Genomic DNA, 24123 nt, shown 5'->3' on the forward strand with positions numbered 1-24123 from the left:
AGTGCACTGGATGCAATGCTAACGCAGAGAAAATAGATGCTTCGGGTTGCAAGTACTGAACGCAGTTCAGGGGTTAAGGGAGGGTTGGCATCTGCGCTTTCAGGATGCGCCGAGAGCTGAAAGCTTTAGAGCGGAGACCTGAGCAGCTGAAAGCTGGTGAATGGGAGATGGGAGCTGAGGGCCGGTGAGGCGCAGCTTCCGAGCTCAACAGCTAATACAATGAAATGAGGTGTTTTGAGAAGCGTCAGTGACAAAAGCACCAGAGTAGTTCCAACAAGCCGATCCGATCAATTGGGGCAGAATGAAGCCGGGTGTGAAGCGCATCTGAAAATTCCTTTTTGTTGCAGCAGCTTTTCACCTTCGCTTTCACTGTCAACCTCCGCTTCACTTTCACTTTGACTTTTGACTTTCTACCGAGTTTCACGCCATCGACGCGTGGTGACGCCACAACCATCAACGCGACGTCATGGATCAACAATTTGATGTACAGATTCACCGCGACGGTTACACAAACAACAAATTACTGCGTAGTGATGGTGTATGTCAATCTCATCCAAGGATTTTTGTACACACAGGTCTAGACCTGCTTTGACATGGAAAATAAATAGAATACAGGTAATAACGAAGCCCCCCCCGTCTCATTATTGCTCCACCCCGCCCAACCAAATATACAACTCGCTTGCTCAAATGCCCAAGACATCCAAAACTCACAATGACTACAAACATCTCCCAACAATCAACCTCCCACAGCCTTGGATAGATCCATTTCGCTGTCAGAGCCCGGTATCAGCGACCCCGGAGACACACCCTCGGCATTCCATGCGGTTTGGCCCCAGATCTTGCCCGTCTCATCCACATCCCAAATCCCATAATTTGGCAGCGTGTTGATAAAGTACGCAAACTCGAGTTCGTTCTCGGGTCGCCAGAACTGACACTTGTCCGTCTTCACGTTGTACTCGTGCCAGCCCGGCTTGATGATGCGGCGGTCCCCATGGTCCCCCATCTCTGGTATCCAGGACGCCACGTACGTGTCGTCTGCAAAGCCCTTCTCCATCGGTATGTAGCGCGACGGATAGTCTTTGTATTTCGGGTCGTCGAGGTCAACCCATTCGCCGCAGCACCGGTCGATGGAAGGCGCGCGGCTCCAGCAATTGGGTTCCGTCTGAATCAGATTGTTGAAGACCTTGGGAGGTCGGTCACAGAACAGCCGCCATTTGGCCAGGGCGGCGAGCGCATCCCGGGGACAGCTGTGCGTCGGCACCGGCATGGCGAGGTCGTAGACCTTGACCACACTGTCACACCCTTTCGCCCGACATCCGATGGTCATTTTGGAATATTGCGGAGACGTCCTCGAGGGTTCCTCGTCGTAATTGGTGGGAGTGGAATAAACGTCGCCGTCAGGTAGGTCGTACGCATCCGCCGGCAGGTCGTATGCGTCTGCAGGGAGGTCGTACACGTCTTCAGGATAGCCGTATTCATCGTATACATCTTCAGGGTAGTCGTATGCATCGTATGCATCTTCAGGAAGGCTGTACGCATCGGCGGGTGTGCCATACATATCGCCAGGCATGGCACCCGCAGCTTCGGCACCAGCACCAGTGCCCATGGGAATGCCGGTGATGACACCCGTCACATCACCCACCACACCGGCAATGTTCTTGGCCCCGTCGTTGTCCGGCTTGAACATGTCGATCGACGGCCCTGCGGCAATGGCCCTTGCTCTGACAGACTTGATGGTATTGACCGGGTGCCCCACCGCTGTGATTGTGGCCATGGCGTGGAGACTCATGACGAGGAGAGGTCTGATGGCCATGATGTTACTGGAGGTGTGTGAGTCTATTGTGTGTTGTGCTGTTTCTATTCTGCTCAAGGTGAATTCGCCGTTCGGAGAGGAAAAGTAAACTGACGGTAAGTATTGTCTTGTCATCTGAAGGACTTGGTGGACGACCATGGTCTCTGGTCTCATATATATCCCCATAGGTGTGCCAGGAAGTCCTCACACATAGGAAAGACGACATAGTGATTTGTGACTTGTGCGCAAGGTCCTAATCGTCCTCAAGGCATCAAGACCTGGTTAACCAATAGAATCCAGAAACCCCTCGACAAATGTGAATATGTGAATATGTGGTTCGTGGTTCCCTCTCGTGCCTGCGCTGAGCGGAGCGGAATAGAGCCTTTGATCTCCACCCGACCCGGTGGGTGGGTGGAATATGGTTTGCGTAATGTCGGGGTGACCAATACAGGCCTTGTCCGTTGACAATCACAGTCAAGGTCCGTGTCAGAACAGTACGAGGTAGTAAGTAGGTGATTTGTGCAGTAAGGTTTTTATTACAAAAATATGACAGTGTACATAGAAGATATAGCTTATAGCTTAGAGCTTGTGGTCGTTGTTAGCTTGGTAGGCCAGAGGACTCCCTAACTGTTGTTTCCCAGTGGGTTCACTTCACCTTACTCCCAAGATCCAGGAGCCAAATGAGTGACAGTCTTCTTCCTCTTTCAACGAACAACCTCCTTCTCTTCCGCGTCGGGCAAACTCTGTTCATCACCCAGCTTAGGATCGCGGAGACAGAGTGCAAACCCGATCAGAAGCGTGCAGAGGCAGATACCCGTGATGCAGAGCAACCTCTGTGAGTGCTGATATGCGTCGATGATGGCTGTCCGCACCGGTGTGCCGATGGGGTATTCGATTTCAATTGAGAAGGGGTCGGCGTACGTCAAAGCTGCTAGGGTAGAGTTGCCAAGTGGCGCCAATCTCTCTTCGAGCGCACCTGGAAGCACGTTGGTCCAGATGGTCCCCGAGATCGCACCTCCCAAAGCGGACCCGATGTTATAGGTGGCCAGGTACAGGCCAGTGATGACGGCAACATGTTCGTGCTTGGTTGCGGCTTGGATCGAGGCCTGGGCTGGGTACGGGAACAAACCTCCGGCAAATCCTAAGAGGACCTGTGCACCAATGACACCCGACTGCCCGGAGGAGTTGGGAGACCCCCGGTAGTGAATCAGAAGCCCAAACGCAACCATGAATAGACAGGTTCCGGCCACGATGAACCACTTCAGGCGTCTGACCTTGTAGACCACCATACCCAGGAGGAAACCGGCGATGACAGATGTGAAGCTGTACAAGGAGGTGATACGCGTAGCACCCATAATGCTGAAATCAAAGGCGACGATCAGGACCGTATAGAGATAGTCGGCTTGCATGTACCAGGCAAAATTCAAGGTGCATGCAATCCCTAGCGCACCCCAGACGCCGCGATCTTTCAGGAGGTGGAAGGGCACAAGTGGTCGAGGTGCTCTGAGTTCCCACACGATAAAAACCGGGACACAGAGAATTCCAATGACAAGAGGCGCAATGACACGGGCGGTCCCCCATGCAGAAGTCGAGCCTCCCGCAATGGTCAAAGGAACAAGAATGAGAGCGAAGACGGCGATCAATAAGATGATCCCAATGACGTCGAGCGTCCAAAAGAGCTCCACCACCAGTCTCCTCGCGCCCAGCATCTCGTAGGGCGTTTTGTATTTTTCCAATACTCCTGCTTTGCGGGCACGCCGACTAACCAACCAGAGAGAGATCATGAGCGGCAGTGCACACACGGGATAGATGATGCACCACATGCCAATGCCCCATTTCCACGTGGTCGCACCCAGCACAGATTGAGTGATGTTGCCGCTCACCCAGGTGTTGATGACGAATGGCAGTGCGGGAATGTAGCTGAAGAACAATCGTGCTCGCAGGGAGGTGATGTCGGCAATAATCACCTCCACCAACAAGATGACGCAAGTGTAGCCGATCTGATAGAGAACAGAGCCTCCGGCGAAAGCGTCGACGTTGGTGGCACAGGCTTCAATGATAGATCCCAGAACGTAGAAGACCACGCTGACGAAGACTAGCTCCAGACGGCCGAAGACATCGGCAATTTTGGCAGCGGTCGGCTGGGCAGCGGCGGCGATGACGGCACGAAGCGTGTTGATTGTGGCCAGCAGGGAATGATGGCCCATCGATGCTGTAGCAGTGGTCTGGTATGTATACCGAGTAATGCCATCCAGTCCATAGGCGTAGGCAATGAGAAAGACGCCAATGAAGAGGAATACACGATCGGTCCGGGTGAGGACTTGATTGATGGCTTCGATCCTCGCCACACCAGGCGACTTCTCTGCCTCAACGATAGAACTGCGTCGACGAGGCTGTTCAACAGCCGAATGGGGCACACTATCTTCGGCAAGTTTAGGGCCGGACGGCATGTCCTTAGCCTTGGGGTGAGACTCGTCCGAGAACGACATGATGAAAAAGAAACTGTGATCCTTCTCAGGCTTCTGTCAACGCGTCCACAGTCAAGGATACCATCCAAAACCAAAAAACCACAGGAGGGGAAGACGGAACTGCTTGTCTAGTTATAGTTGTACTTGAGACATGAGGCGAGGGCGTCACACGGCGACACCGACTGGAGTTACGTTGGAGTTGAACTTCAAAGTTTTCCACCCCCCTTGGCAATAATAAGTCGAGCAGCATTAGTGATCTCCAGCTAGGGGACACTGGAGACACAAAATGTCATATCGGGACATTTTTCGTGCAGGAGACTTGATCTTTGATCTGTGAGGCAATGGGTGGGGTTTGAAGTCGACGCTATGGCCGCTATGGAAAAGCCATTGGACGAAGAAACATCATCTAATCTGATCATCAGATAAAAATTTTCGAAGCGGGGCGGGAAAAGCGGCATTTTAGGCGGGCGAGACGGGCTATCAGCTCTTGTCCAGGGTGCCAGGGTTGCCAAGTACAGAGCCGAGAGGGTGATTTCATTTGGTCTTGTTGGCGAACAGGGGTATACCAGCTTGTCGCTTTCGTGGGGGGTGGGTGACGTGCCTCTTGGAGTAGTCGGCTAGACCTTGGTGACCTTGCCATGCAAAAACCCAGAATCTAATCGGTGATCCAAGGATCTAATCAGATGCCGGATCCTCTTGCCCCGGTAAGCAGGCAAGCAGGTCTGACAATTGTCCCACTGTTTGTCAAATCAACTGTGCAGAACTGAGTAGCGAGTAGTGGTGGCTGGGAAGGTCGATGTGATGCAAGGACGTACAAGGTAGTTATATCCAGTGCCCAGCCAGTTCCCACTCGTGGTGCGGACCACTTGGCCAACAAAACAATAGTACCTGTGCAGGGTTTGACACATAGCGTAGTATTTCTGTGAGTAGTATCGAGTAATATTGCCTTCCACTCTGCTCCGAAGTCGGCACATCGACCCACTTGGAGAGACCAAGGCGAACTACATGACCTGCCCTAGGAGCTGGGCTCCTCTGATCGCCGTCGCAATGTGCCAAGGGAGGCATTCGCTGTTTGGATCCACGCAGCCTCGAGTAGCGCCCAGAGTCACGAGGCCTCGATACTGCTTGATCAAATCTTCAAGTAACTCGTCTGGTGGAGCCTCGCTCGATGCGTCCGATATGCGGGTCGTCGAGGTGACTAGGCTGAACTCAAGCATATTGTACCCATCCTCTCCCTTGGTACCTCTACGTTTCATGAGATAACCCGTAAGTTGTGACGGTCGAAGTTCGATGAGGCTCCTCGTCTGGTTAATTCCGTATGGAAGAATGACAACCCAGCTTTCCTCAGAGGGATCTACCAATATGAGATCACTCTCGTTATTCGGATCGAACCCAGGGTCGGAAGGTGTCGGAGCATTCATAAAGGAACTGCCACCAGGCGTTGGAGTCGCTGGTACAGTTTGTTCGGGAGACGTCATGCTGCCCTGCGGCGTTGACGCAGGTGTCCCATAGAGATTCTGTGTCCCCATCTGTGTACCTTTCCCTTGGGTGGATGGCGGGAAGATCTCTAAATCTGGGTCCAGTTGGACGGACAGAAGTACTAGCAGACATCGTTTCTGTGATGATGGGGAATTTTCGAAGAGCTGATGCCAGTCGAGAAGCTCTGTTTGCTCATAGTATCCGTGCCTTACGACCACTAGTCGCCATGGCCCCCGCATTTTGCTCATGAGGTCTTGCGAGATATCCCACATCTCTCGGAATATGCCATGGCGGGACCTGTTCTTCCCTGAGTGTCGAATGCGAAGACAATATGACATACTAAGTGCAACATGCCCTGTCTCGTCTGTCCACGCCGCAGTAAGCCATCTATTGTCTTGGCTGACGGAGTATGCGAGATGTAGACATGGTCCATGCTTCTCCAGAGGAGAGCAGTACGTTGGCGTCAGTTGTAAATGCACCGAACTTTCCGTTTTCGACAGCACAACGGCTGAGCTGCAAGCGGCTGGAGAAACCAGAGGTTCTGACGGTGGAATGCGGTTGTAAATCTCAATGGCCAGGCGTATGTAGGCTGTTTGGGGAGGGATCACCAATGATTCCGCACTGGCGACAAAGTCTTTGGGAATGACTTGTAAAGCTATGTCGGACACTCCATGGTTGTCCGTTCGCGCCTCTCTGAATGATTCGAAGAGACTGAAGAAGGCAATACAGGCCTCCAGGTACGAATTCACGCTCTGATTTCTGCCAATCACACAGACAAGCACAGTACCCTTCACGTCGGAAGTAGTCGCAAGAGCTTTACCGACGAACTGGCATGTTTGAAGGAGGTTATGCTCACCCGTGTCATTCGAACCCCATGTTACCAGTCCAGTATCAGTGAGACCAGAGAGTCGGCCGATCGTATGCGATCCCAGAGAACAAGAAGTGTAAGTTTCGGCGAGCCGCTGCAGCAGATTGAGACATCCCTCCGCCACATTACTTTGACTCGGATGGATGCAAAAGACAGTCACGTCTTTTGGTCCATTTTCAGGTTGAAGATTCAACGAATCCCAGAAATTCAGAATAGAGATAGTGGCCGTAAGTGGTCGCTCCATCCGACGAGCACGTATCTGGTCCGGCAGGATTCTTACCACCTTGCCCTGAACTCTGCCGTTGTTTTGTTCGGCTTTGAGGCTGGTAAGTTGAAACACATTCGAGGGTGTTGCAGAGGTGTTGATGCCGCTCAAATCAACACTTACATCCATGTGATCACGAGGCGGACGGTGTGTCTCCCTCGAATACTCCCCATGAGGTAGTAGGGTTGTCTGAGACATCTGCTCAACCAAAACGTGAGCGATTTGCAGGAGCGTCTGTGGGGATACGGGAGGAATTTTGCGAGGTCCGAGGGTATCCAGCTGGAAGTCGGATGGCGCGGGAGGTTCTATCAAGCCAGGCCTCAAAGATCCTAGTATCTGTTGCACGTCCTGGTAGAGCGTCAACTTGGCGACCTCGGGCTGGCGACTGGCAGCGTTTGGGGACGGAGGTTGATACTCTGTCCATTGTCTGAATGGCACATGCGCTGTACTTTGCCTGGACACAGGGTTTGCCGAATTGCTGGAACTAGTCATCAAACTGTCACTGTCTGATGAACTTGATGCAGGTCTCTGAAAGACCGGGCTCGGCTTTGGATAGAGTTCCATATTAGAAAGGATCGGCGTTGGATCGAACCAATAATCCCCGCCCGCGCCGTATCTACTGTCATGTGTTGACACGGACAGCAGTGAATATGGACCATCGTACAGACTTGAACGACGTCCACGCTCAGCACCAATTCTGGGTTCTCTGGCTGCCTTGGGCTGCCACAAAGGAGGACCTTGTTTTGACGAAGGTTGTGGTGTCTGCTTATTTTGCAACTGGGGAATGCTGGTCGGCTCTTCCATCTGCTCTTGGGATTGCTGCAACTTGGTATTTGCGGGTAGTTTAGGCGCGATATCAGAGCCCGTACTGTCGCCCTCCACAATAGATGGACCCTGAGAAGCGTCATTTTGACTAGCTATTCGATCGTGGGCTTCGGTGCCTGGCTGAGTCTCGCCACTCACCGCTGTCTCTTCGAGGCGTCCGTGACTTGCAGAGCGTGCAGAAGTAGGATCTATCCCTGGACCATCGAAGAAATCCCAATTAGGTTCGTCGCCATTGGCTTCTGCACCGAGATTGTCATCCGGGTGCTCCTCGAACAAATCTTCATCATAATATGTCTGCAGCCCGCCTGTTGTTGGTTCGTCCTCGAAGTCTGGCATGTCCTCGTCTTGTGGAAGAGGCCGTTCAGCAGTACTGCGAGGGAGATTTGCTGGAGTCATAGACATCCCATCAAAGGATGAGAAGCCCGGCGTTGGATGTGTCATTCCAACATCAGGCGGAGTCGGATATATTGTTTGGCCTGCCCCAAAGGCCGGAGGTCCGAACGGATGGAAATGCACTGGATCGTCAAATGCACCCTCATCAGCAAACAGTGGCTCATCGTCCTCATCCACCACCTTTTGCGGGTCGGCTTCAAGCTTTGACGCATTGCCACCCGTACCAAGAATCCAATCCCACACAAATTGCATTGGATCATGGTTCCCTTGAGGTTCCTTTGGCGTGACAGACTCTTCGACGGCAAAGACAAAACAAAGGTCTACGGGCCAAAAGATTGTTTTCCAAGTAACCGAGTCGCACTTAATACTCTCGGGACTTGGATTATCTTGCTGATTTTCGTTGTACACGTGATCGACCTCCTCTACAGGTACTTCGATCTCAATCCAGTCAGCTTCCATTGCATCGATACTGGTGTTCATATATTCCTTGAGCCAAGTCGGTAGCACCTCTCTCCAGATCTCTCTTCGCGCATCAGAAAGCGGTGTCTCGTCATTGGCCGCGTTGCCAGACGTGCCAGCAAACCTTTTATGAGCGAGGATTTTTGATCGCGTTGACCGTGCAATTCGCGCAATGGGTGCGAGGTATATGGCCGTTGCTTCGGACTGTGTGTGATCATTCCAGTTTAGCGTGGCAGCACAGTCCGGAATACGCAAGAAGGAGAATGCGCCATCTTTTGCAATTGTCAGTATGATATGGCCACTTGAAACCACCTGTAGATCGATACGATAGAGGAGCCATTTCTTGACCCTGTCGAGTTGACGAACATCAGCAACCGACGGAGACTGCTCGACTAGATACAAATTGGCACCCAATGGCTGAATATCAGTCTCGCCATTGGGGACAAACTTGATGCTGGACACAATCGCAGTAAGAAACAGTCGGTAGAGCCGAGAGTGCTCTGGTTTCAGCAGGTCTGGAAGGCGGGCAGCGGTCTTGTAGGCGATCGTACAAGTGTTGCTCCGCAGGACGTAACCAAACTTCAACAGTAGGGTTTTTTGGTCTTTCGGAGCAGTAATGTCCACCTTCTTGTAGAAGGTGAAGAGTTGACGAGCTTCGACATCTAGCGCAGCAAGAATGGATGCTTCTCGAAACTGACGCTCAGTCCTCCGGAGTCGAGCAAGAGTATTCTCTACACTACTGACAATTTGGGACGGGTCCTGCGTCGGCGGAGTTGCCACCGTGCAAACAATATAGGCTATCTCGCCAAAATCGTTCTTGAGAGCCATTAGTTTCACTGGGTATGAGACCCGTTGTATTTTCCGCGACTCACAAGAGTGTAGACGTTGGTGGAACAGTTACTTGGGAACTCCAACGTGGTATTCATGTCGTCAACCGTTGGGTGGGATAATGGCTGCTCGTCGGGAACAGCAAGACAATATAAGTTGTTCGAGTTTTAGGTGCATTGCACGAGTGTCTTCCAGCATGCAAAATGGTTGTACGTTCAAGAAACCCTCGAGGCTATGAGGGCGATATTGCCACGTGTGTCGGCTGACTTGGTAAGGTGACCTGAGGTCGGAGCCGATAGACTTCAAAGGCTGGATCTCACAGGTTTACGTAGAATAACGTTCTCTTTTCCAAAGTGAGACAGCAAGATATGGAAGGAGTGGAAGAGACCAGCTCTACTGTAACACGGGATAAGAGGTTCGTCGTCAAAGGACCAGCCAGCATCAGAAGACTTCGATCGCAGAGCACGTGACAGCCCAAAAATCTTGGCGTGCATCTCGCGTGACCCGCTTCTTGGAGATTTCAAGCCGCCCCCAAAAAAAGAGTTGAAGTGCCACCAGGTATGAAAGTGACGCCCCAGTTTTGCCATTTAGCAGTCAGTCAACTAACAAGAAGCAGGTTGACATGTCTGCATTACCTATGATTTGGGATTGACATGCGAAACTCGCTTCTCCTACGAGCCCAGCATGAGACTAACCAACAGCACCGTTCCAGTCTATACGGTGTCTGGCTCGTCGACCTCTCGCAGCCTCCCGGAAGGGCTTTCGCAACAGCAGAAGCGAAAAAAGGACCCTGAATATGCCCACCGCGTCGAGCTGCTACAAGACTTTGAATTCGAGGAAGCCAGTCAGTGCGTGCGGGTCAGCGAAGATGGCGAATGGGTCATGAGCACGGGAACATATAAGCCACAAATCCATACTCATTACCTACCCAACCTTGCGCTTTCGTGGGCAAGACATACCAATACCTTGAACAAGACATTCATATTCCTATCCTCCGACTATTCCAAATCTGTTCATCTGCAAGAGGACCGCTCCCTGGAGTTTCATACACCTGGTGGATGTCATGATTCGCTACGAATACCGCGGTACGGTCGTGACCTTGCGTATGACCGGAGCAGCACCGAATTGCTGGTTCCAGCCGTTGGCGTGAATGCAAATGGAATGGGAGAAGTGTTCAGGATTAATCTTGAGCTGGGAAGATTCATGAATGAGTTCGAGGTGGACGTTGGAGGTGACGACATGAACTCAATAGGCGGTGGTGCTTTACAAGGAGGCATCAGGGCTGGCAGTGTCAATGTCGCTGCAGTCGCAGAAGGCAGCCACAACCTGTTGGCGTTTGGCACATCACTAGGCACCGTCGAATATTGGGATACGCGATCTAGAGCTCGAGTGGCTACCCTTGGTGTGCCTGCTGACTTTGAAGGGCGGCCGCAGGTGACAGCTCTCGACTTCCATCGTTCTGGCATCAGCATGGCTGTTGGAACTTCATCTGGTCTCATCTACCTCTACGATCTACGATCCTCACTTCCGACTTTGAAGAAGGACCAAGGTTACGGTTACCCAATCCAGTATATACAGTTCTTGACGCAGGGTGTCAAGACCCGAGATTCCATTGGAGAGCCTAAAGTCGCCTCAGCAGACCGACGGATATTGAAGCTCTGGGACGAGCGGGACGGAACACCTTGGACATCGGTAGAGCCAGCGGTGGACATTAACTGCGTTGCTTGGTGCAAAGATAGTGGGATGTTTCTGACGGCCAACGAAGGTCGACAACAACATGCATTCTTCATTCCACAGCTTGGGCCGGCCCCAAAGTGGTGTTCATTCCTGGACAATGTCGTCGAGGAGATGACCGAGGATCCAAATGATCCGTACGCGTATTCAAAGTCAAAGATAGGGGAGGTGTACGACAACTACAAATTCCTCACGCCGCCTCAACTCCGCATGCTCAACTTGGATCACCTCGTGGGCAAGACGAATCTCCTCCGACCATACATGCATGGCTTCTTCGTGGCTCAGGGATTGTATGAGGAAGCCAAGCTGATTGCAAATCCGACGACCTGGGAAGAAGAGCGAGCGAAGCGGGTTCAAGCGAAGATCGACAAAGAACGCGAGAGCAGAATCCGTGGCAAGAAGAAAATCAGTGTCAAAGTCAACCGGAAGATGGTGGAACGAATACTTGAACGCGAGGAAAAGAATGAACGACGTCGCGCTCAAAGGGTATTGGCACAAGGAGGCGATGAGGCTGCGGCTGCGCAGGCCACCAAGGTTCTCTCTGCTCAAGATGAGGAGAAGGGTCTCCTTGCAGATTCACGTTTCGCCAAACTCTTCCAAGATGAGGATTTCGCAGTGGATGAGACTTCCAGAGAGTTTCAGCAACTCAACGCTAGCACCAGGGTGGCTGCATTGGATCACGACCGAGAAAAGGGTCTGACCGCTGTCGAAGAGGAAGCGATCGACGAAGTTCCTGGGTCGAGTGATGAGGATCAGACAGATGAAGATGATGGACCCTCCAGATACAAAACAACAGATCGAATATCGACTGCCGATTACAGACGCCACTCGGGCAAGAAACAGAAGAAGAGGGGCGATCAAATTCAGGTGCGCGTCACGTCTTCTAAGTCGAACAATGCTGCAAGAACATCACACGATCGCTCATTTGGCTCTCGAGCTGAAAGCTTCCGGCCAGTCGAACGGACCAAACGAAGAACTGGTTTTGGCGAGGCTGTCGGTGACAAGGTAATATCTTTTGATCCGACCAAGAAGCCAAAACGTACAAACAGTACTAATGGCGGCATCACAAAAACATCGAGAGGTCAAGATCGAAGAAGTGCATCAGGGAACACGTTCAGGAAAATGTGATGCCCCTGAGTATTGAAAGAGGTCAACAAATGGACTGGGGTAATCGTGTGGTAGGCTTGGTAATCAGGCCCAAGTATCCATGGCATCGATTATTTTGCCAGACTGAGTTACGGCGCCAAAGATACCGCCCTCCATTTTGACGGAATCTAATGCGAATTGATGCAACTTGGGGGTGGCTGCAGCTGTGGCGTCTTCTAGGACGAGGCAGTCAAAGCCGCGGTCATTGGCTTCCCTCATGGTGGTGGAAACACAGACATCTGTGGTTACTCCCGTCAGAATCAAGTTTCTGATGCCACGAAGCCGCAGGATATGCTCAAAATCCGTATGAGCAAATGCCCCTCTCCCAGGTTTATCGATAATGATCTCTTCGGGCAGCGGTCTGAGTTCGGGGATCACGTCGTGACCCTTTTCTCCACGAATCAAGAATCTTCCCAATGGGCCGCTGTCACCAATACCCAGATGTCGAGGGTTGTTGCGAGACCGAAATCGTTCGCGACTTGACAAGGTGGAGAGGTCTGGTCTGTGACCTACAGGAGTCTCAGCAAAGCATTCTGATGACCGCGTGATGTCAGCCTCAAACCTTCTCGAGTGAAGAAGACTGGGAATGAGCCTTTTCGTGCGGTAGAAAGAAGGGCTTGAATGGCTGGGATGATGGCACGAGCATCTGCCACATCGTATCCTTGACAGTCAAAGTATCCGCCCACTTCACAGACTACAGGGGACGAATATCAGCGCACCAGTCCAAGCATCTTGGTTAGCAGTCAGCCTACAGTCCCGCTGCATGTCAATAATAACCAGGGCGGTCGTTTCCGGCGACAGGGAAGCATCATGTGGGTACAGGTAGGGGTCTGCTTGGACCTGATCCATGTGAGAGACTTCTTGAACCATTGGAAGTGAGGCGGTGGTATCAAATAACAGGAGCAGTCAGAGATTGACAGTCTACAGGAGGATTAAGAATAGAATTCCCTACGAAGGAGAAAAACCTTGTGGAGGTATTGAGCGGAAGAGCAATTGCCAAGACACACCTCTTGTGATCACGTGTTTCTGTGTTCTTGTACTTCCACGACTGCAGTCTTCTTCCTAGATGTGGATGTGCATGCAGTGCTAGACCCGTTCGGCATGAAGAAGAAGACCCGGAAGGACTCAGAATATGTACAAACAGAGGAACCCGAAGACAAACTCAATCGGAGAATTTCTGTGCACGAGGTCATGAATAGGCTCCCCTTGGCAGTCGGCTGTTGCCAGTGCAGGGCCCCGTCAGCCCAGTGCGTGTCCAGTGCATCTCCCAACCCCCCGGCCTAGTGTCGCCTAGTGCGCGGTAACCCGTTGTTTGTCGTTAGACGTGCCTGCGTTTATTTGCCTGCCCCTTCTATCAACTCTGATACAACAAAAACGGCGCCTCCACTGCCTCCTCGCAGGGACCGTCAGCCCAGCGCAGGCTCACCCCGTGAATACTAACCATAGCAGCAGCAGCAATAGCGACGATACGCCCCTTAGATATCTGCGCGAACGACAGATATCTCGACGACAACAACCGAACCGAGCCAACCTCACCGCCCGAAACCCGCGTCGCATCAATCGGAAACCAGCAACAGGCCACCACCAAATATCCAGAAGAGTCACCTCGACAGGTAGGATCGCGCAGCCTCCGATAAGCAATTCCGTCAACCAACACAACGACACTAAGCGACAATAACCAGACAGCCGAACGACCCCACCAGCAAAGGCCAAGATGCCACATACAGACACGGTCCCTTCGTCACCCCCTGGACCGAGCTCCTCTTTGGAAGAGTCACTGAGATACTACAAAGCGCAATACGAACTGCTAGAAGCGGAGCTTGCAGACTTTCAAGCCTCCAGTAAAGACCTGGAAGCGGAGCTTGAACGTGACATCGATGCGTCAGAGAAACGTGAGCGCCAACTCAAAGAGAGAGCGGCCAATCTCCAGTATGAGGTTGAGGAATGGAAGACCAAATACAAGCAGTCCAAGACCGAAGCGTCGAATGTTCAAAACACACTGCAAAAGGAGATTAGAGAACTCCGAGAGACCAACCGGGAGCTAAATCTGCGCCTTCGCGACACCGAGGTCGCCAATGACGACTACGAGCGCAAGCAAAGAAACACAGAGTCTTCCCTTGAAGATTTGGAACAGAAATACAATCAGACTATTGAACGGAGCGTCATGCTGGAGGAAGAACTCCGCTCCGGAGAACAAGAAAGAGAAGCGCTGCGAATCGAAGCGCAAAGACTGCGCGACGAACTCTCCGACCTAAAAATCGAGACCGACATCACCAAAGAGAAGCTGCAAAAGGCCGTGGACCAACTAGCCCGTCGGGAACAGCACCTCTCATTGCAGCCCGTTGCAGTGTCTGCTTCTCCGCGCTCAGAACTGTCCCCGACGACAACGAATGCTTCGTCGCCTACCTTCGACACCCCTCCACCGAAGGCAGGTTCCTCCTCTGGATTGTCAGACACCCCAACTCCTCCATCCCCTCCAATCTCGGACAAGTCGGGTCAAATCGCCAAACCTTTGGCAACACCAGGGATCCCCAGAAAACGACCGTCTCTGCCGACATCTCGCCCATCTACTTCAGGATCTACCGCCCCGAAACCTGCCGGTCATGCTCGTGGCCCTTCAATAGCAGCATTGGCAAGGACAGCACCTTCGTCATCGTTTCGGCAGAGCTTGTCGAGGCCCGGAAATGTACCGCAACGGCCGTCAGGGCTCCCTCAATCCGCATCTATCATCCATCTCAGAAATCTCCGCGGCAAAATCGCGACATTGGAAGAAAGGGTACAAACTGCTCGTTCAAAACTTCCGGCTCCTGTACGCACTCCACCCCGATCTTCACCTCGAAGTGGCTCTGCACTCGGTAATCATAATCATATCCCTGCATCTGTCACAGTCCGCAGTCGAAAACGGACGGGCGGCAGTACGATTAGCGGGAATGATTCTTTAGCGGAGAAGGTGCAGGAGACGCCATCGGTTCCCAGGACGAAAGCAAGTCGAACCTCGTTAAATCAGCAACAATCTCCCACAAGAGCCGAATTTTCGATACCTAAACCAAAGACCAGTCGGCCGTCACTAAATCAGCGGCCTTCTTCTCCGACCAGGGGCGACATGGCCGCCCCCCCTCTTCGCCCAGCTTCACGAACGAGTGGGCTCACATCGGCACGGTCTTCTTTCGCGCCGTCACACAGCCGTCCAGGAAGCCGGGCGAGTGTCTCTGGCTTTCCCCGAGCGCCTCTGGGTAGTGGTATAGGGTCCAATTTCGCGCCCAATGCATCCACAGACCGAGTTCGGCCAAAAAGCAGCCTCAGTAATTATGGAAGCGGATACGATGGCACCATGGACGAAGAGAGCGAGAACAGTTTTGTTGGCGGGGACAATGAGAATGGAATTACCCCGACGCCCAGGCGGGCCACCTTTGCTCGAACACGTACTAGTGATGTGGGATCTAACATTCCCAGTCCGACCAAACGGGCCAGCATTGGTGGGACAGCGAAACTGCCCAAGCGACAGAGCATGGGCCTGCACGGGAATTTGACGGGGCCAGGCTTGAATAACGTCCAGGAAGGGTACGATGTCAATGAGACCTTTTGAGTATGAATTGATCCCGGACGGATTGTCCAGGTTTTGGAATAGGCCGAGACACCTGCTGACAAGCAGTTATGGTGATGATGGTATGAAACTTGAACAGCGTTGGAAACGAGCACAGAGATAGTCTTAGTGCCAGCCTTTTGCGTGCGGCACATCAGATACAACGGGCACCCAACGTTGATTATGATACCCTCGTTCGTTGCAATGACATTGAGTTGGAAAGTTGGACATTGCTGAGGATCTGTTTGCGGGAGTCTCAGGTCCTTTGTCGGTGTGATGACCTCGTTCCCAATCCCCAGCCCTCGGTCCCCGTCCTTGAACTCACTTCCTCACAGAGTATAGCCAGTCTTCTTGACCGCCCTGGTATACGCCTCCCGCTGCTTGATGCCGTGCAACCACCTCCGGACATTGGGCCAGTCGTGCGCCGCGCCGCCCTGGGTGCCCAAGTCCCGGGCGAAGATGAAGTCGACGCTGAATCCCATCATGATGTCCGCGGCCGAGATGGTGTCGCTATCGTGGTGGGCCCCCACGCCTCTGCTGTCGCCTTCGTCTTCGCCGCGCCTCACCAGGTACCGTCTCCCGTCTGCCAACTCGGATTCGAGCCAGTTGAGGTCGTTGTGTACGTTGGGTGCGAGACCCTGTTCCATTTCTGCGAGGTATGTGGAGGCAGCCTTGGGGAGGCGCCAGCGTGTGTAGAGGATCTGGTCGTTTCGAGTCGTGGAGTCAGTATTGGGCGATGGGGAGATGTGGACGGGGACGACTCTTTATGGAGAATTGAGGGTCCAAGGACGAGAGAGGGGGAAAAAGAACAAACTACATACCGCGAGGGCATGAAGCATAAACGTCCCCTCGGCGGCGGCCATCCATTCCCTCACTTTTGCCCGCGCTCGTCGCTCTTGCGGGGGCGGGAGGAGACGGCCTTGAAGGTCATATGTTTCGCAGAGATATCTGCCATGACACCGAATCACCAGCCAATGTCAGTCATATGTGTAGCCTGTACTTCCTTTTCCACGTGCGGCGGGCTATACGAGAGTTCAGGCCGGGATTGTCTAACGACCGCACTGGTCCTTTCTCCTTCTTCCTTCCTTTTCTACCTCTGGTATGTCTGATACGGCCACCGACCACTGACATCGGAGAGTAGGAGGAATGTTGGGGCAGCAAACTCACTCGACAATCGCCGCGCTCTCCTGGACCACTAAATCCCCATCCCTGATCACGGGGCTCTTGCCCATCCTCGTCGGGATCTGGCTCTTGAACTCGTCGGGCGCGAGGCCGTTGGACGCTCGTGGCGACGACACCAGGTTGTACGGCAGGTTGAGTTCCTCGAGGAGCCAGGCGATGCGGATGGCGCGCGAGGCGCCCAGGAAGAAGAGCGTGATGTCGGGGGTGAGGGTGTGGTCGGACATGGTTATAAGGCAAGACGAGACGAGGAAAGACGAAAAGTTATCAAGGAAGGAAGGAGAAGAAAGGAAATCCTGAATGTACAGCTTGGTGGTATCTGAAAGAAAAGAACTTGTTGAGATGTATACGGTGACGAAGTACTCGCTACGGTATAGAGATGAGTTACCCTCTACCGACCTCGTCTTTTCCTCAAACCCGGGATTCGTAGACGCCGATGAAGGCAGCTATACAAGTTGATGACTCAATGATCCAGCCTCACCTTGGAGGGAAAAGAAGTATGAGGTAAGTACTAGGTATGCATGCCCCTGCCACCCTGCCCACCTCGGTTCAATGGAGTTACAGAGTTTCCCCTTCTTTACCATGCCTTTGCCAATGATGTTTAACTCTCCTCAAAATAACATTGTTCAACGCAATGGGCAACTGCAACAAATACTGTGGTACATCATTTCCTTCCTGATGCTGTGCTTTGTATCCCTGACATGCTGGACTTTTTCAGGACTTCGTGTATATCTCGAAGGGTTCCACATTGAGAGACTAACTCTCTATTCCTGCCTACGGAGAAATATCTCAGCGACACAGAGGCAAGAAAGAGTCATGGAAGTCAAAGGTCCGAGAGAAGCATGTTGACGGCCTTATTCGCCTCACCCGACTTTGTGACGATGGACTGACAGTAACGACCCCATTGCCGTCCAGTGTGAGATTCTGAATGTACGAGCAAGCATCTTATCCATTACAGACCTCTGGCTCTGAATGCAACTCCTGGATTCTGTCAATTTGGGATAATGTCACGGCGGCAGCTCGACTTTTTTTGGCAGGGTAGAACGTGGAAGGAGGTGAAAGTGACAGCAAGTGGCTACTGCAGTCATCACACGGACAATACCTACCATACACGATTGTCGATATTAAATGTGACCCAGAGCCTAGGCGCAGGTTTTTGAATGACATGGCCTTGACACGCAGACAAGCAGTCTTCACTCATGCGTCGCCAGCATACAAGCTCTTCAGAATTGAGCATGGCGGGGGAATCATGCAAAGAGTTTGATGCGCTGCCATCTCACACCCAAGCCGCGACTAGGTACAACCAAGTCTGCCTGATTGCTCCAACATGGTTACATATGCCGTGATCATCATCTCTGGCGGCTGAATGCAGAGAGGAACATGGTGGCCCGCTCCTCTGGGTTTCCGTCATTCCATCACGTATCCTCAACAAAAGTCAAGTCGACTGTAGGCTGTCTAGGAGGAAGCCTCTATTTCCAGAACATGTCGGAATGGCATTACACCATCACGCATCTCACCTTGGATCCGGTCCGGTGCTGTGTGCTCACAAAAGCCATTTGGTCAAGCCATCAGTTCAGACCCGCCAGAAACTCAGAGAGGATGCTTTAGTGAGGCTCACGCAAGACACACATGTATGTCTCACGGCCCCGTCCACCCCATCTGTATACATGACCAGTCATCACTGTGTCGACGAGTTGGGCAATGGCGGCCGGCTATATGTAATATAGCGGACTCCTCCGGAAAAATGCCTATAGGTACGGGGTACGAGTAAGGTATGTACACTCACCATATTTGTCGAGACGGGACCTCGATTCGACTCCAGTTCTGACATGGCTTCGGACACGTATTCTGGAGGATGAGACAACCAGAGTTAGTCGTCATGGAGGATGGAGGATGGTCTCGTAAGAGCCGCACCATCTATCTCCCAGAAGCCGTGTCTCACTCAATTTTTCGTAGGAGGTTGTGTATGTCTGGGTTACTATGTATCCGCCAGGAAGGGGAAAAAAAGTTCTATCCTATTTTTCGATTACAAGTATGTACCTACAATACAAGTACATGTCATACACAGAACGTCTCTTTCCACCCACTTCCATCTATGTATCTACTCATACATGCATGACCCGATTCGCTGACACGGCGGGTGGCACAAGTCCACCCCTCCCTCCCTTCCTTCCCTCTTCCCCCAAATCTGTCCCGATCCTCCCGCATAACAAAAGGACTCCCGGTTGACACCTTTTTCTTACCAAGTAAATAAGTACACAGAGCGAAATCGGGATGGATGGATGGGTGGATAGATAGATGGACCCAACGTCAGCCACGTGCGCGCATCCGCAGGACCATCAAATCCAGTTGTCAGTTCCTGACCCTGATCCGGGATCGCTACGCATACACAACGCACAGAGCGTCGTCACACCGAATTTCTTGGGTTTTTTCTTCTTCTTCTCTCTGTCTTAATATCTGTCTGTCCGCTCTTCGGGATCGAATTCTCTCTTTTCCGAGTATTACGTCGGTCTAGGTTAGGTGGTTGGTGGGGCGCCAAATCTCATTCTCGCTCGGGCTTCTTGTTTTTCGCTTTTCGCCAGAAGGAAAAAGAAAAACAAGGCTAGGCTTTGGCGCTGGGATCGAGATGCGGAAAGAGGCAAGAAAAAAAAGACGAAAAGAAAAAAAAAAGAAAAAAAGGCCCAGCTTTTGGGAGGCTAGAGCAGAGAGAGTTACCAGAAGGCCAAGGCCAAGGCCAAGCTCAGGGTCATTGGCATACACGCATGTTACTGAGCAGTGAGTGTGCGATCTGATCTGCCCAAAACAACCCACTGCGCTGTGTAAAGAACATGGAAGAGTCATGACTCGGTCATATGCTTCTTCGTCTTCTACAGGAAACTTTTGCAGGGCGTCTATCCTCACACATACTCACAGATCAACACACAGACCTGGATAGCCAATGCCAGATACCTTAGCTCAGGTCACTCTCCTTGTGAGTCTTATCTGCCAACTAGCCCAGGTACTTCTCTCTTCGCTTTCGGCCTTACTCTTTTTACTTTTATTCTTCTTCCTCTCCTTTTCAGAGTCGTCTCTAGTCATAATACTTGGCCTTGACACCCTTGATGATACTCTCCTCCTCGACGCCGGCGCGGCTTACGTTCTTGGCCACCCGCGCCTTCACCCACTCGCCGGCGGTCAAGCCCACGGTGGCCGGGTCGAGGGCCTTGTCGTACCCGAGGCGCTCCAGCACGGGGCTGCCCTGGATGGGCACGAGCTCCGTCTTGTCCTCGGGTCGCACAAAGTACAGCACGCCGTGGCGGTCAACGTCGGCCTGGTCCGGCGGCGGCGCCACCACCCGGTGGATGCTCGACTTGAGGAACCCATTGGTCAGGAATTGCAGCACGTCGGCGATATTGACCGTGATGCTCTCCGGGTATGGCTTGACGTATTTCCACTCCCCTTCGGGTGTGCGCACCTGTAGGGCCGCCACGGGTTGTCTGTTCCACGGACACGAGAGTTTGTCAGTTGAGTGGTCCATCAGAAGAGAGAGTGTATGTGAGAGAGAGAAAGAAGTGGCTAGGGGATTTCTTAACCCCCCTATTCTTCTATCAAGAAGAGAGAGTTGATTTCTTCTTTTGTGCTCGTTGCGACGTACCTGAAAAGCAGGGTCAAGCTTCCGAAGTCGGTATGTCCCTTGACCCAGACATTATCCAGCTCCTTGTTGACCTCGGGCGACCGATGGCTGTTTGAAGAAAAAAAGTCAATATCGGCTCTCAAATTTGATATACAGGGGCAGATATTCTCAACGTACTGGTACTTCATGTATCGGAAGTGGCAGTCACTCTTCTCGTCATAGCGGTGGATGTTCAAAAAATAGTCCTCGGGCAACTCCAGCACCAGGGCGAACAGCACGAGCAGCTTGCGCACAATCTGGAAGTGGATGTGTTTGGCAAAGTATTGGATCTCATCCCAGTGCTCCTGGATGATGGCAGGGTGCTCGCGCTCGTACTGGGCTATGAACTTGGGGATGTTATAGATCTCGGTGTTGTCTTTGATGCCGTTCTTGATCTCGCGGATCCCCAGGGGTTTGTACCCATTGTAACCCCCGTTCTCGAGGTCGGCGCGGTACTTGATCTTTTCGTCGGCGGGGAGGTTGAAGACCTGCTTGCACAGGCTGAATTGGCGGTCCACCTCTTCCTGCGTGAGGCCAAAGTTGATGATGTAGAAGAAACCTATACAAGAACCATTTGGAGATCGGGTCGACCGGTGAGCCTTTCTTTTCCTTGCACGTAATTGATCGATTTGGCGCTGGCGACGGGGGGATCATGCAACTAACCTATTCTGTTGACGGCATCAAAGAGCTGCGCAGCCAACGCTTCTTTACCCCCCGGTTGATCAAACTTGCTGAGGTCGAGGGTGACCAGGTCCGCCCAGTCCACTACAAATGTCGCAATATGTCAGTGACACCATTCGACACAAGACACAAGCCAAGCCGAGGGACAATTGCTTGAGTTGGTGTTTCTTACATTCGTGTTTCGTCTCCGGAACCTGGTTCCATTTGGGGAGGGACAAGAATGCCGGGCGGGTGATTGTCTCGGTTGCCATTTTGTACGAGGGAGCCTGGTCTCTTGTCTTGTTGCCTACTCAATATGTCAAAGGTACTTGTATGTACTTGGGTACGGAAAAGTGACAAGGGGGTCTCTCGATCAAGCATTCCCAAGTCACAAGCCTCCCAAGATAAACGAAACAGCCTGGATGATGCCATCCAGACCAAATATTGCTCAATGCGGGGTCGGGGGATACTTCTGTCTGATGCTGACCTATCGCGATCGATGGTTGGGGACGGCCTCTCCAATTGCTTACATATAACATATAAAGATGCGTGAACACTCCATCGAGCATCAGCCAATAGCCTCGGGTTCGGCGAGGCAGAGATATCGCTGTCTACTCTCTATGGCCAGCAGTCAAAGGAACCGAACGGGTGCCACGAGAAAACAGAAGGACCTGCCGCCTGAAAAAAAAAACACATAGGCGGCACCGACGGCATGAACAGAGTTGTGTAGCCGCATAATGGACGAGTAACGGGATCGCGGGTGTTCCAAGGCACAGGAATTGTTATCGCATCTCTCCTGTAGTAGTCAGGAATCTCGGTAAGATGGACACGGGCTTTCATTTTGACTTTGAGAGCCGAACAAGATGTCGAGACGTTCCGAGATTGTGCACAAATATTCGCTTCACATCTTCTTTGCGTAGTCCTTTCTCGAAACCAGACATCCCGTTCCTCAATAAACCAGGAGTTCCGTGGGTCCGACGTTCGCTGGATTGCGACAGGTGTCATGGTGGCGTGGCTGAGCACTGTAGGCCTTCTAGCTGTCGCCCTTCGAAGATGTTTAGATCACCATGAGGTATGGAAGGGGAGTGCTCTCGAGCCAGGGGAGAAAGATTTGTTCAGAATGGGAGGAATATGGTTGAGCGCGACACTCGAAGCTTTTGCTTAGATGGCCAAGCGAGCAAACTCTTGCAGATGGGCTTCGCAATCGCTCTCAAGTAACTCACCACGGCGTATGTCGATTCACACCGTTCTCCCACGGCACGGATATCACAAGTCTGACCAGAGACCGCAGCTTCGGAAATCTCTCTACCGCCATGGGCCAGATCCACAAGTAGTCGAAAGCTTGTCAACAATAGCACCGCTCTTTGGCAAAGAAGCAACAAAGCCGCCAAGGCGGCGTTGATGTCCCCGGCTTTTATTTTCTTGACACACGTTCTCTTTTCTCGGCTTCCGAGTCTACCCACAGGAAAGACAAATCTCTGTCTGGTCCCTCACTCCTCTGGTTCAGTTCGGAGATCGGCAAAAGGATGGGAGGTGTGCGTAGAGCTCAGGGGGAGGACATGACTGTGTGCAACTGTGTACTACTTTGCTGTCTTCGACATCTTGTTGCCTCGAGCACGGGGATATCAAACGCCGTTACAGCGAATCGGCGATACGCCGCATTTGTAGCCTCATTCCATGTTATTGTTCCTGCATCTGTGATTAGTGACCATCCTCGTCACTGCACCTGAGGATAGGCAGCGATGATCATCCGCTCAGTGATAGTTGGTGAAGATGGTCGGTATACCAAATGGCAAGGATTTGCGGGCAGCTGCCAGGCGGCGTCCAGAAATTTCAGAAGTACTTCTTGTTCTGGCGCTGACGCTCCGAGACATCAATCTCATCGACTTCTGTAGAAGTAGAGATGTGCATGCAAGGCGTCCTGCTCCAGGGGAATAGATCCTGAAGGGGAATCGACTAACGCTCCCCGCAGGAGATTAGTCTTCCTACGTCCAAAGGAAATAACGTCGAGAATCAGATGGTCTCCGGCCATCGGCCAAAGTCCCGTGAGAAGTAAAAGGCGACATAGAATGAAGTCGAAAGTCCGCTGCCACGGGAAGTGAGCGTGGATTCGGTGTAGAGTTCGGTTACACCTTGTGAACGTTTGGAGCACTCCGATGTGACTCGTCATTCGTCCATGACTGTACGATCCAGCCGGTATACAGGAACAGGGACCGCGGGGAGGGTCTCGACGCACAACTCAGCAATAGTGTCGATCATCCACATGCGAGTAAGAGTAAGCCCGGTGGCAATAGACGATTCTGTACACGGTAGAGGTGATTTTGCGATCGAGTACCGAGCCCCTCCACCTCTTGGTTGTGTGACCGGAACCAGGTCAAGTCCACCACGGAGAGCAAATAGATGCGTTGTAGGTAGACCTCTGACCTCTTGTTTTCCCCCGGGCTGTGGACGGCCTTGACGTGACTTGGCTCTCTAGCGGATGCACAGTTAAGCTTTTTTGAGCGGTTTTCTAGTTTCTTTGCGGGGATAACACACCGTCAGCTGGAAGAGGTCAGTGTTGCCGCAAGAGAATGGATAGTCTTACTGCTTTGCTAGGAAAAAATGACGAAGCAAAATGGTGATGAGCTCAATTTCTGGCGGAATCCTTAGGCATGGGTAATTGTACCCTGGAATAGAGCGTGGGCCAGGTCGCAACTCCTCGTACTACTCGCATGTACTCGGGAACCCGTAACTCTGTTCGTATAGCCACAGTACGAGGCTGGACTCGGGTCATGACCCGTGGATTCGGGTAG

General features: G+C 52.3%; 8 protein-coding genes across 8 annotated transcripts; 2 read left to right on the forward strand and 6 right to left on the reverse strand.

Moving 5' to 3' along the window:
- Positions 1–736: 736 nt before the first annotated feature.
- On the reverse strand, positions 737–1813 carry AYO21_01063 (hypothetical protein; the record flags this gene model as incomplete). The annotated part of the gene is made up of 1 exon (XM_022651047.1): positions 737–1813. One exon carries the CDS (start codon positions 1811–1813, stop codon positions 737–739), a length of 1077 nt encoding a protein of 358 aa, XP_022516525.1.
- Positions 1814–2496: 683 nt separating this feature from the next.
- Positions 2497–4281, reverse strand: AYO21_01064 (hypothetical protein; the record flags this gene model as incomplete). The annotated part of the gene is made up of 1 exon (XM_022651048.1): positions 2497–4281. The coding sequence occupies one exon, from the start codon at positions 4279–4281 to the stop codon at positions 2497–2499; it is 1785 nt and encodes a 594-aa protein (XP_022516526.1).
- Positions 4282–5261: 980 nt separating this feature from the next.
- On the reverse strand, positions 5262–9475 carry AYO21_01065 (hypothetical protein; the record flags this gene model as incomplete). The annotated part of the gene is made up of 2 exons (XM_022651049.1): positions 5262–9365; positions 9422–9475. The coding sequence occupies 2 exons, from the start codon at positions 9473–9475 to the stop codon at positions 5262–5264; spliced, it is 4158 nt and encodes a 1385-aa protein (XP_022516527.1).
- Positions 9476–10061: 586 nt separating this feature from the next.
- AYO21_01066 (hypothetical protein) lies at positions 10062–12239 on the forward strand (the record flags this gene model as incomplete). The annotated part of the gene is made up of 1 exon (XM_022651050.1): positions 10062–12239. The coding sequence occupies one exon, from the start codon at positions 10062–10064 to the stop codon at positions 12237–12239; it is 2178 nt and encodes a 725-aa protein (XP_022516528.1).
- A 63-nt stretch (positions 12240–12302) lies between these two features.
- On the reverse strand, positions 12303–13106 carry AYO21_01067 (hypothetical protein; the record flags this gene model as incomplete). The annotated part of the gene is made up of 3 exons (XM_022651051.1): positions 12303–12766; positions 12820–12951; positions 13010–13106. The coding sequence occupies 3 exons, from the start codon at positions 13104–13106 to the stop codon at positions 12303–12305; spliced, it is 693 nt and encodes a 230-aa protein (XP_022516529.1).
- Positions 13107–13971: 865 nt separating this feature from the next.
- Positions 13972–15843, forward strand: AYO21_01068 (hypothetical protein; the record flags this gene model as incomplete). Its single annotated transcript, XM_022651052.1, has 1 exon — positions 13972–15843. One exon carries the CDS (start codon positions 13972–13974, stop codon positions 15841–15843), a length of 1872 nt encoding a protein of 623 aa, XP_022516530.1.
- A 326-nt stretch (positions 15844–16169) lies between these two features.
- AYO21_01069 (hypothetical protein) lies at positions 16170–17246 on the reverse strand (the record flags this gene model as incomplete). Its single annotated transcript, XM_022651053.1, has 3 exons — positions 16170–16541; positions 16662–16788; positions 17008–17246. The coding sequence occupies 3 exons, from the start codon at positions 17244–17246 to the stop codon at positions 16170–16172; spliced, it is 738 nt and encodes a 245-aa protein (XP_022516531.1).
- A 2843-nt stretch (positions 17247–20089) lies between these two features.
- AYO21_01070 (hypothetical protein) lies at positions 20090–21603 on the reverse strand (the record flags this gene model as incomplete). The annotated part of the gene is made up of 5 exons (XM_022651054.1): positions 20090–20495; positions 20654–20740; positions 20810–21230; positions 21335–21436; positions 21525–21603. The coding sequence occupies 5 exons, from the start codon at positions 21601–21603 to the stop codon at positions 20090–20092; spliced, it is 1095 nt and encodes a 364-aa protein (XP_022516532.1).
- Between the last annotated feature and the right edge of the window lie 2520 nt (positions 21604–24123).

Source organism: Fonsecaea monophora, assembly GCF_001642475.1.
Source record: "Fonsecaea monophora strain CBS 269.37 chromosome Unknown Scaff4, whole genome shotgun sequence".
NCBI classification, from domain to species: Eukaryota; Fungi; Ascomycota; class Eurotiomycetes; order Chaetothyriales; family Herpotrichiellaceae; genus Fonsecaea; species Fonsecaea monophora.